Source organism: Mytilus californianus, unplaced genomic scaffold (assembly GCF_021869535.1).
Source record: "Mytilus californianus isolate M0D057914Y unplaced genomic scaffold, xbMytCali1.0.p SCAF_91, whole genome shotgun sequence".
NCBI lineage: Eukaryota > Metazoa > Mollusca > Bivalvia > Mytilida > Mytilidae > Mytilus > Mytilus californianus.
The window spans coordinates 61,295-74,735 of NW_026262747.1; the positions used below are offsets into that span (position 1 = coordinate 61,295).

Sequence of the window (13,441 nt, forward strand, 5' to 3'; positions counted from 1 at the left end):
AGACACTTCAGCTAGAACAGATGTGTCTCCTAAAGGTAAGGAGTGTTACACTAACAGAGATTTGAGTTTCCATGCAATATTATACCCTCATTGTTAATGTGTATGAAAAGCAGATTTTCAGCAATGTCATTTATAAGTCACAATGCCACAGTCTTTAACAGTAGGTAGTCCATGCCATGCAATAAGCTGCGACTTGCTTCAACAACAATTAAAATGGTAATACTATTCTGACGTGCAACACAAAATTTCATTCAGTAAAGTAAATGCTAAACTACACAATTACATACCAATGGCACTATGTCCTTTTTTGACTTTGGACAGACTCATATAAATGTGGCGGACTTACACTTTTGCTGACCTCAAATGTATATTACATTATGATTACTGGTTACTCCTGTTCTTTGGTTGAAAGATTGCAATCCTACCACATGTCCTTGTTTTTTATTACCATATTAAACTATAGATTATAAAGTAGTCCATATCAGAACTGTTACTGTTTAAACGTCAAACAGTGGTTATAATGATAAGACAGTTTACTTGTTTGAACTACTTAAACTGCAAATCCAGTCTTAAATGTAAAGTTCAGATATTTCCTTACTAGATACAAAGTTTTTTTTCTGGTACATTGACTATTTTGTATGGTTATATTTTGCAAAGTTACTTTTAAGAAAGTACACACCTATCAATATCTGTTGGCCCAGTTTAACCAATTTTTTGGGATACCTCATTTAAAGTGACACTCGCAGACATTGTCCTTTGACATTGTAATGTCTAATATTTGCAGGGTATTTCCATGTAGTATTTTGTGGAGACGATACCCATGTTGACTCCATATCAATACGGATGAAGTTTTCATGATTTTTTGGTTATGAAATTAAGCATGCAGGGAGAACTTGACAAAAATGTTAAAATGTTCGTGATTAAATTGTATTTCAGGTATCTGACAATTGATTAATTTTTTACAAAAAATCTTTTTTTTTTAAGAAATGTCTTGAAATACTCAACATTAGTATTTTGTATTCAACGAGAACAAATTGTGAACCGACTTTATGGTTTTCTTATCTTTTTATTTGTGTGGTTTTAATGTTGAAGGACAATTTTGAATGAAGAGCTGAATAATTTTAGGGTATTAAGGCATCATTCGTTTATACTAATTTGAATAAAAAGAAATGTTAGCTAGTTTATTGCACATGCACATCAATTTTTAACAAGGATATTCAAGTTAATTACATATTATAGTTATTAACCAAGCAAGTCTGTATACATCATTTAATCCGCACGGCTCGGGTGACCCTAAATAACCCGAACAACGTAGGACGCCTATCTGTTGTTGAAAACAATACTATACGTTGTCCTCTGGTAGTCATTAGTGTGGTTTTTTTTTGTCATTTGCTTGCTGACTTATTGACGTACAACCTACATCTCCTACAGTTTTAGTTCCGTTTTGTGTACTTTTAAATCGATGTATGAAAAATCATAACTGAAAGGGTTATTGAGTATATTAATTTACTTTCTTTCCCTCAATAATATGCTTAGAGGAAGTGAACCGAGGATTAATTTACCAATATTTGAAATATTAAGTAAACAGAAAAAAAATGTTTCACTTTTCAATCTTTGACTTCCCCCGTTCCCCCTTCAATTTTTTTCTACTGTATTAATTTTTAAGACATGTCGCATCTAAACAATTGATCTGCAGCTTATTATCCCTCGCCCTGTTTGAGGTAGTTAAAGTTGCACACGTTTGCTGTGCATTATCCAGATTATAGCACAGTAAGAACGAAGAGATTTCACCCATTTGGTGTGTTAACCAGATGTTATTGTACAGTATATATGCATCAAGACTATGCAAGGTCCTAAAATCTGTCCACATTTGAGTACGAACATGATTAAATATCTTAAGAAAACATTAATCCAAATAGTCCAACAATAATGTGTTTCAAGTTTTTTATTGTTCTCTTTCCTCCCTTCTCAAGAGTCCTTGGTAGAGGGAAAGGCGTGTTTCTTTTTCCTTTCCCTCAATCTCAGTATGTAAATCTTCCACCTTTCTCCAAAAGGTTCCCTTTGGCGGATTTTCTCTATGAAGAAATCTCTATAAAATAAATGAATACAAAAATTGATTTAATTCCCACTAAAAACAAAGGAATTTCCCGGCATAATATTTTAGTAATAAATTAATAAAATGTAAAAGAATTTTGTAAATGTTTGAATAGTATTGTTATCAAATATATCATTTCAAGACTGCGTTCAATGAAATCCAAAAAATGGCGGCATAAACAGGCATATCAAACACAACGTGAAAATGACATATCGTAAGGTCAGACTTAAAGAACATTCCCATCTCAAAATGATTAATCAACTTTATCTTCATTTTCCGGTAAAACTCTTAATTTTCAAAACAATTACAGTACCTAAAAGTATTTGGTCTTTTCCGGAATATGCCTGAAATATTTGCAACTTGACATTAAACAAACCATCAATCAATCAATTGGTATTTAGTGTAAATTTAAGTATCGTGTCTTTCTTAAGTAACAGAAAAATTCATAAAAGAAAAGTCATTTTTTTTGTCAATATATTACAAGAATATTTTGTATGAATGCCAATCAGACAACTCTTTGCTGGTGATCAAATCACACAGAAATCAACCACAATAGGTCACCGTACGGCCTTCAACAATGAGCAAAGCCCATACCACATAGTCAGCTTAAAAAGGCCCCGAAATGACAAATATAAAACAATTCAAACGAGAAAACTAACGGCCTAATTAATATACAAAAAATAACGAAAAGAAAATATGTAACACAGCACAAAACGACTGACTTGGGACAGGCACATACATATAGAATGTGGCGTAAATTTTATATGTGATTGATTTTGTTACTGGATGTGGTGGTTTTTTTTAATGAAAATTCTTCTTATTTACCATTATCAACACCATTTGTTTTCTGTAATCAACAACTTCTTTGTCTGCTGTTGATGCGTCGGTGTAGTTTCCGAACAAACTCCGTAGTTGCTTCTCTTTAGTTTGTTCCATAGTTGCTCTGAGCTACAATACGAAATTTTAAATTGATCATGTGGAAGCAAATGTAACTAGTGAATACATAACAGATTTAGCACTTAGCAGTCAAATGAACTTCTACGTTTTTTTTCTTTTTCTTAAGTTCGAGTAGATGCAGGTGAATGGCATTTTCTTGAACTTGATGTGAACTTGCTGTGAACTTCATGCTTTGCTTAATCTTAGCTTAATTTCAGCCTTCATTGTTAAGTGATAATTAGATTTAGTTGCAGTTGACTTGGATATTATTCAAAATATACATTATTTGATTTTGTGGTTTGGTTTTTATTTATTTTAGTTCATTTATATGTTTTGGAGTTTAGTGCGATGTCTATTTTCACTGAGCTAGTACTCATTATTGGTTAGGGGCCAGCTGAAGACAGCCTCTGTGTGTGGAGTTTACTCGCTGTGTTGAAGGCCTGTCGATGGCCTTGGGCAGTTTTCTGTTCTGTTGTCGGTGTGTTGTCTCTTTGACACAATGCACATCTCCATTCACAATTTCATCTTGTTAGTAGATAGGTATAAAAAAAAATCTGTTTTTTTTATTGAATTGTATGACAGTAACATAACCTAGCTTTATTTAAACTACATTTACCGTTCTATAAATGGCTGGCCTGTATTCAGTTGAATACTTTCTTTTTACAAAAGATAAAGCTTTCTTTATTTCTGAAATTTTTGCCTGCCTGCCCATTTCCTCTTGTATCAATTCACTTACTTCAGTCTACAAGAAGAATAGAAAGTTTTCCTCCTAAACCTTATATCAAACAAGATTGCACACGCTGAAATATCTTGCCTTTCTTACTTACCATTGATTTTATGTTGTTAAGCTTTAATTACTACAACTATCACATAAACTGAACTGGATCCAAGACAATGAGGTCAAGGTCAGATAAACCAAACTTGAAATACATGTACATTTTACAATCAATTCATACACCAAATTTGCTTTGAATATATTTGATATATTGCACAATGTTTCTATGAAACAACATTTAACAAGGAAAATTTAACATTGATCGATGAACCATGAAAATGATGTCAAAGTCAAATGAGCCCCGCCAGACAGACGTGTACATCATATATTTATTACATGCTTTATATATTGTTGACATATTCCATATCATAGAATCTGAGAAACAAAAAATAACTAGGACAATTTAAGATTGACCACTGAGGTCATGGTCAGAAGATTATTGCCAGATAGACATATACACCTTACAATCATTCATACAACAAATATAGTTGGCCTATTGCTTTAAGTATTAGACACCCGTCGTGACTTTATTGAGCGAAAATACCATCAAAACGTAGACAGTCACTGTTCATGCAATATATGAAGCCTCAAATAAAGTAATCCATTACACAGTTTAAAGATCAGCTATAAAAGTCTATCTTGTTCAAGTAAGTGTGTTAAAAACGGCCATTGACTATACTCTTATGGATACAAGTTTCCTTTCAGACTCATATCTTATTAACGAAATAGACCAAGTACCAGCATTCATATCAAATAAGAAGATGATAAGTAAGTATCGTTGTCAATGAGACAGCTCTCCACCAGAGACCAAATAACGTAAAAGACAACAACTTTAGGTCACTGTACCGCCTTCAACCAAATGAGAAAACCATATCGAAAAGTAATTTATAAAAGGCCCCAAAATTATAAAAGTAAAAAAATTCAAACGAGAAAACTAACGTCTTTATTGATTTACAAAACAATAAACGGAAACAAATATGATATACTACACCAAACGACATTCACCGAATTACAGGATCGTGACTAGGGACATACACATACAAAATGTGGCGGGACAAACATGCATGTATGCTGACCTGAGACAGTTGTGTAACAGTAAAATATCAGGACAAGCTATAAATACCAGATCGATACAAAACACACATAACACAACTTACAGAAACACCAAAGACACAAAGTTTAGAAATACCCGTCGATACTGAAAGCTTCTTGAAAGCCAAAACAAGCAATAAAAAGGTAACGTTTATAATGCTAAAGTATCAAACCGAAGGATTTAACATATAGTCGTCATTAACAGTCATAGAAATACATAACTGTGTGCAATGTTTAACTATATACATGTAAGTAGCGACAGATTGTAGGACTGTGAATGCTCACATGTTCAGATTGATATGAATTTACTGACAACACAATTAAATTGTATTGAGCACCGACTGAAAACCAGCAAATATCGAATATAACAGCCGTTTCCACGAATTCCGAAAATGATAATTCCTGGTTGACAAAGTACAATCAATACAATAAAAACTTTATTATTATAGCACTCACTTTGCAAGCATCCGGAATTGAGAACATATTACGGCCAAAATACCGCTTTGCAACTACGGCTATATCCCTTTTTATCTGGCCTTCTACCCTAAATTGATGGCTTTGTTGCATGGTCTGATGCATAGCCTTAATTTCCATTTCCATGTCCTGTAACATTTTGAAGATGTTTCTGTCTGTAAAATAATACATTACGGCAGTTTGACCATTTGCTTTGTATGTTTTAATATATATGCCCCCAAAAAGAAAGTGTGAAAGTACTAAGGAACCCAAAAAAGCAATTTTAAGATAAATACCTTGACATTATTAAAGTCGAAATTTACAGGGCCGTAACTAGTCTCTTTTAAAAGTGAGGCAAAATATATTCGGCGAGGGGTCTGGGGAAGGCTGAAGGCCCCCAGAAGCTTTGGAAAAAATGACGCAAAATTGTGCATTTTGAGCGTTTCTCGGACCCGTTCTCAATCTGAAACGCAAGTTTTGTTTTAATTATGTTTTCGACAATATTCTGGTCTCAAAGCAAAATATATAGATTCATTGTAAGACTCTTAGTTTTTAAGGACAACATCAAAAGACCGATAAGAAGGATTAAGCAAAAATCGTATTTCACATACTGTAGATTAATTATTATTCGTTGGATACCAATTTTCGTGGATTTCGTAGTTACGCGGGAAACACGAATTTTAATGCACAACGAAATACAAATTTTCTATAAGAATGTATGCAAACTTATGAAACACCACGAAAACAAATATCCACGAAAACGCAATTGCTCCTCAATCCACGAAAATTGGTACCCACGAAAATAAATGAATCCACAGTAATTAAATGTGTGGCTGCTGTTTTTTTTTTGGCAGGCAGGCAGAAAACGTATTGTACCTGTCAATTATTTTTTTAAGAGTTAAGAGGGGGTTGATTATCATTTATTTAACTATGTGAATTCAGATTTTATTACGCATTTCAATTACAACTACTTGATGTAGTTGCTAACTGGGATAAAAGGGTACACTCAGGGTAGTCTCAGGAAAACTGTTCTTAGACCTCATTGCTACATTTTATACCGGCTGATAATGTCGGATCTGTCTGTTCTGGTCTTGTATTGTGTTTAGACTTTGGTGTATTTTTTTGTGACTTTGAAATTTATTCACAGTACAATACTTTAAGTATCGCTTAAGTTGACGCTAGGGGCCGTCTTGACCTTGTTGTAGGGTATGAATGATTCTTTCATTGTTGAAGACCCTCAAGCGACTGTCAAGATGAAGAACAAAAATAAAAACCCTGCATGTTCATTGATAATTTGTACTTTTTCTATGTAGTGTGTGCGATTTTGCCCCATGCACATTTACTCCATATCCCTTTACTTTCTATTTAAGGGCCTGAACACGGCTAAATGCAAGTTTAGCCTTCAGTGTAAAAGGTCGTATGGCAATACATGATTTTTCTTTTTAAATGATTTGATTCCGGGAGATTGGTTGTCTCACTTTAATTTAACCCATGTCAGCTTTTTCAATGAGTTTTATTTACAGAAAAGAGAGCCAGTCTTGTATTCTTTAATATAAAGTTTAATTTTCCATGAAAAAAACGACCAATTTTTCTATGTCCGGTAGCATGGAATCTTCTCAAACCATTTTTTCGAACAATGTCTGGACATCGGTGGACATGCAACATTGCCAAACCACACAACCTTTCACCCGTCATCGTTGATCTTTCTCAAGTCTTAAGTCTACTCAAAGCAGAGAATGAACGTTTACAACATACAGATGTTACGAGAAGAAACCAACAACAGCTTAATATTGGACAACTAAAGCGTTAGTCATAAAGATTGATTGATTGATTGGTTGATTGATTGATTGGTGTCCGCTTAACGCCGCCTTAGAACAAAAAATTGAGAGCTAATTTCAAATAGTTTTACAATTTAAAGTAGGTTTTAAAATTAGACAAAAGGTCCTTAAATATAATAAAACTCAAGTTTAAAACAAAATTACTAAATTAAATTTACAAATGAAATTCAACACTAAGACAATAGTCATAAAGAAGGGCAATAAACGACCAAAAGACAAACCCGGTAACAGATAAGACACATAACGACAAACAATATAGACCATCAACACTGAAAACTAAAAATAAATGAGGAACATGGATCCCGAAAAACAGGGGACGACATCAGAGGATGAACAGAACTTGCTTCTTGCAAGACACTCGCCGTGAAAACAATTTTTTGTTTCAATTTATCATTTTTTTTTCGAAATTTTCAACATGAGGCATTTGCCTCAATGTAGTTACGGCCCTGATTTAATTAAAAAGAAATGGAGAAAAAAATAAGGAGGTGTGGTATGATAACAATGATTACCAATGATACAATTATCCACCAAATTTCAAACGAAGTAAATGTAAGCAATTAAAAGGCAAATGTACGGTTTTCAACAATGTGAAAAATACACACCAAATATTTGGCTATAAAGGAGACACTTTGTATTTATATTAAATCTGTTTCTGACCCTATAATCATCTTACATCTTTAACTGTTGATTTTGTTTTACCGACACCACATTGAAGAAAAATCTACGTATCAAAAGTTTTAAAACATTTTTATGCCCCACCTACGATAGTAGAGGGGCATTATGTTTTCTGGTCTGTGCGTTCGTTCGTTCGTCCGTCTGTCCCGCTCCAGGTTAAATTTTTTGGTCAAGGTAGTTTTTGATGAAGTTGAAATTCAATCAACTTGAAACTTAGTACACATGTACCCTATGATATGATCTGTCTAATTTTAATGACAAATTAGAGTTTTGGCCACAATTTTACGGTCCACTAAACATAGAAAATGATAGTGCGAGTGGGGCATCAGTGTACTATGGACACATTCTTGTTTAGATCGTTTTTCGTAAATTTTATATATTTCCTATACAATATTTATGTTCACCTATTTTGAAAGATTTAAATCATATATACTTAAGAATAGACAAAGTGATGCCCCCGCACTCCACTGTGAAGTAACTGTATTATAAAAAAAGTCAATGTGAGACTTTCTTTGAGATATTGTTGTGTATGGGAGACAAATTGATGCCCCACAGATGCAACGTGTTATTTAAAAATAACTATAACATTTAACCGCATACACCCCAAAAAATGACAAAGTAATTTTATCTCCCAAAAGCAAAAATTAATAAAAATTAATCCTGACCACATTCACACCTTCAACATATGTACAAACAGCCATCATAGTGAAAACTGCCTAGCATTAAAACTGTAGGAGGAGTTATCTGGAAACAGTTAACGCTCCTCTTATGCAAGTATATACATCAAAATGGGATGAACGGACGGACGGACGGAAGGACAGACAGACAGACAGGGGTAAAACAATATACCCCAAACTTTCAGTTACAAATATAAGAGATAAAAGGGATTTTTTTCGATATTTAGTTGTTCAACGAGCCAATTGAAAGGTGTATGCGAAATATTTTAAGAAAATCTATGACATAAATTGAGAATGGAAATAGGGAATGTGTCTTTATCACAGCTAGAAAACTTTGGTAGTGTCACTTTTATCTTTCTTGCGTTTATGGCCTTTTATAATCTTATATGGATCATCTGTGTCTCATGGACACATTCCCCATTTATATCTTAATAAGACACTTGTTCGCCACTTGTAGTAAACTGTTACTTGACCTTAATTGCCAATTTCTTACCTGGAACATGGTCTTGGTTGTCACTTGTTCCTGAAACATTTGTGTGAGAAAGATGCGTATAAGAAATTGCTAAGTAAAAAATTATAACGAACAATAAATAAAACTTAAGATGATTTGCGACGTTTAACACACCGTGCAAATCCCGCACCCTTCAAGTGGGCTTCACCTGGCCCCGTAACAAAAATGTATACTAGTTACGCGAAAAAAGACCTTACCCTAAGGTCAGAAACATATAAATGAACCACAATTAAAAAGAACATAAAAGACTAACAGAGGACAGAGGTTCCGGATTTAGGACAGTTGCCAAAAGCTACGGGGTTATAAGTGTTTTGTTTTCCTCTAGCCAATGTCGAACAAACAAATACACACTTACACCGCTGTTCCATGTTAGGGGAGGGTTTAGTTCCTGCTAACATGTTTATCCCAGCCACATTGTGTATGGGCCTGTCCAAAGTCAGGAGCCTGTAATTCAGTGGTTGTCGTTTGTTGCTGTGCTACTTTTTTGTTTTTCGTTCATTACTTTCTACATGAATTGGGCCGTTAGTTTTCTGGTTTGTATTGTTTTACATTTGTCACTTCTGGGCCTTTTATTGTTGACTATGCGGTATAGACTATGCTCATTGTTGAAGGCGTTACGCCAACCTATAGTTGTTTATTTCTGTATCATGCTTGTATTAAGTCATAAATGGCTCTATATTGCAACCCTTATATTTTGCGCAGTCATGATGCATTGACTGTATATTTTTTTCAAATTCTTTTTTGTATATACTTAGCAATTAAAACATATTTCTAAGTGCAGAATATTATTTTTTCTCATGGAGAGTCTGCTTTTTATAATTTTATATTAGAAAATATCTCTACATAAAAAGTAGTTTTCTCGATTTGCACCTTGCATGTAATTTAAACTGATTAGAAATAAGGGAAATAAAATAACTGGTTATGGATTCTGGAACTGTGTTACTACTAGAGAAAGAATAAGATTTGTTCAACCCTTGATTAGCCAAATGTTCCAAGAAATGATGTATTTGTAGTTGTTCATAGTATTTTATAAAAATCTAATGGCTAAAGTGTAATAAAAGAGTACGTATAATTCACCTTCATTTCTTTCAACAATCTGTGAAATTGTTTGGCTCTCAAAGCTGTCTGGAACATAATCCAACTGATCCTAAATTAATGAATTAAAAACTTCATAAACTGATTTTGAAATTGTAGTTTCTTAATCTGTATTCAAATAGTATTTTTTTTCATTGTATGGTTACTAAAATAATGCTAAGGGCAGCATAAATCGTTAATGACGAATACTTAGGAGATATCTGTATTGTATTTTAAGGTACGACGGCATCTATTGGTTATTTGATGGTCGCAAATTAAGAGTACGGGTATTTGTCACCATCAAATCACCAATTGATGCCGTCAGAGCTTAAAATACAACATTGTTATCTCCATTCTAATGAAAATGACAGAAAACAACGTCCAATATACATTTAAATTTGTCATACGTCGATTGCACATTCGCGCACGTTTAAATAGCACCAATTGTTGATACCATGAAAATTGGTGACGTTATCCTATGAAAATGAACCTTAAAACATTTTCATAGAAAACTATAAATTCTGCTTATGTGTTGTAAAATTTCACTTTATCTTTCAAACAAGTTGAAGAAGTGTCTGCATTACAGATCAAAACTTGAGTAAACACTTAAACTGAAGTTTCATGCTCCAGTCAAAATATATGACATTTTTGCTCCTGTCCAAATTCAGGAGCCTCTATTAGTCTTGCATGTTTTTCAATTTTAGTTTATTTATATGTTTTGGAGTTTAGTGTGACGTACATTTTCACTGAACTAGTACACAATTTTAGTAAGGGGCCAGCTGAGGACCACCTCCTGTTGTGGGATTTTCTTGCTGCGTTGAAAACCCATTGGTGGCCTTCGGCTGTTGTCTGGTTTTTGGTCTTGTTGTTTCTTTGACATATTGCCCATTTCCATTCTTAATTTTGATAATTCTATTTGATGCCAAGACAACTATGACGAAAATTTATCTTGTACCATAAACATTTGAATGAATCGTTTAAGTAGATTCAATGTGATGTAAAACGTTGATCGAGGCACACTTTGTGTGAACCTCAGGAGCTTGCTGAACATGTGTGCTTAGTCAACAATTTAACAGCCATAATGTAATTACAAAAACGATGCTAAAATCACTATGTATATAATTCATTTCTTATAAATAATCAAAAAGTCATTTCACTTTTGCTATTACGTTCACAGAACCTTTGTCAGTTGTTACCTAAATCTTTTTGTGCAGTTGTATGTCTGCTTTGAATACAGTTTTTGTGTCAATTGTTTCTTAAAAATATATAGAAGGTTAATGCCAAGTTCTACCAACCACTCTATTTTGATTTCTTTGAAGATTTTCTGCACTTTCTGTTTCTTCTTCTACTTCATTCTATTTTATGATGAAAGACATAAAGACATATATAGTTTAGCAGCAAGAACTTTTTATCTACAAACCATCTAGATGATGAATTTAAAACTGATGACAGTATTCAATTTTCAGCTTTTATATGATCATATTCATACATTTTAGTATAAGCTTTTTGTTTAATTCTATGAAAATTTTGAACTGTTAATTCTTCACATTTGACTTCGATTTAACGGAATTTACCATGTATTTTTTTTTTAAACGGACGAAGGAGAAAGTACAAATAACAATCTTTCGAATGTTATACATCATGAAATGGCCGTTTGTGCGGTGGCTACATTAAATTCGTTCACTTAAATTCTGTTTGAAGTTTGTCACTCCAATTGAAGACTTCATTGATTGTTGAGTCTTTAAAAAATATACCTAATTCTGGGCGACATAATGAGAATAATCAAAACAAGAAGACAACTTTTGTGTTATCATCCCAGCACAGTTTATCTAATTTTTCTAAGCGTAGATGTTTTCTACTATCTAATACTTAATAATGATTTATATACATGTTATACCTCAAGTGGCATCAAGAAAAGTTTTCTCAGCATTTCAGCCATATCTGGATCTAGGAATGATAGTAAAGAAAATATATACTTATTACATAATTAAAGCAGCAACTTATGTCTGTAACACGGTAAAAAAGTCAAATTTGATCAAATATGCATTGGGATTACCCAGTTGTTTAAACCCATTGCCCCAGCAGTTCTGTATGGCTAGGGATTATAGACTTTGCTCTTATAAATAGCTATTAGGTAGTACTTCATCGAAGGGGCAACGAATTTATGGGATGAACATTCCTAGGGTACGAAAATTACGTCCGTAACATGGAAATAAAGCCAAATTCGATAAAATACGCATTCGGGTCACCCACTTTCCGACCCATTGTTTCGGTAGTTCTCTATGGCTAGGCAGCATAGATGCTGCCCTAATGAATAGCTATTGGATAGTACTAAAAGGTGAGGGTAAAGAATTTCTGGGTTAGCATTCTTAAAGGCCGAAAGTTCCGTCCGTAACGCGGAAAAATAGTCCAATTTTATCAAAGATGCACTGGGGTCACCCACTAGTTTAAACCCATTGCACCGGCAGTTCTGTATGGCTAAGGATTATAGACTCTACTCTAATAAATAACTATTGGGTAGTACTACAACGAGGGGAACGATTTTATGGGATAATCATTCATAGAGAACGAAATTTGCGTCCGTAACATGGAAATAAAGCCAAATTCGACCCATTGTCTCGGTAGTTCTTTATGGCTAGGCATTATAGATGCTGCCCTAATGAATATTTATTGGATAGTACTTCAAGGTTAGAGTAAAAAATTTCTGGGGTAAGCATTGTTAAAGGCCCAAAATTCCGTCCGTTACACAGAAAAAAAGAAAAATCTGATCAAATATACACTTCGGTCACCCACTTGTTCAAACCCATTGCACCGGCAGTTATATATAGCTAGGAATTATAGACTCTGCATGCCCTCATAAATTATATAGCTATTGGGTAGAACTACAATGAGGGGGCAACGAATTTCTGGGGTATGAATGAAAATGTTAATACTTTAACACGTTTAAACCCGCTGCATTTGTTTGCACCTGTCCTAAGTCAGGAATTTGATGCCCAGTAGTTGTCGTTTGTTGATATGGTCCATAAGTGTTTCTCGCTTCTCATTTTTTATATAGATTATAAACCGTTTATTTTCCCTTTTCAGTGGTTTTACACTTGTCATTTTTTGGGCCCTTTATGGCTTGCTGTTCGGTGTGAGCTAAGCTTCTGTGTTGAAGACCGTACTTTGACCTATAATGGTTTACTTTTACAAATTGTTACTAGGATGGAGAGTTATTTTTTGATATTTTATAAAAAATTTTGGCACTCATACCACATCTTCTTATATCTATTTAGATGATAATCACAAGTTAGTGTTCACATCCTTAAAAATTGA

At 33.7% G+C, this 13,441-nt stretch overlaps 1 protein-coding gene across 1 annotated transcript; it reads right to left on the reverse strand.

Moving 5' to 3' along the window:
* Positions 1 to 435: 435 nt before the first annotated feature.
* Positions 436 to 13,179, reverse strand: LOC127717230 (uncharacterized). The gene is made up of 8 exons (XM_052222982.1): positions 12,024 to 13,179; positions 11,422 to 11,481; positions 10,130 to 10,199; positions 9,035 to 9,064; positions 5,355 to 5,527; positions 3,648 to 3,773; positions 2,921 to 3,043; positions 436 to 2,089 (listed from the first exon to the last, which is right to left on the reverse strand). Exons 1-8 carry the CDS (start codon positions 12,063 to 12,065, stop codon positions 1,946 to 1,948), a joined length of 768 nt encoding a protein of 255 aa, XP_052078942.1. The 5' UTR covers positions 12,066 to 13,179; the 3' UTR covers positions 436 to 1,945.
* Positions 13,180 to 13,441: the final 262 nt, after the last annotated feature.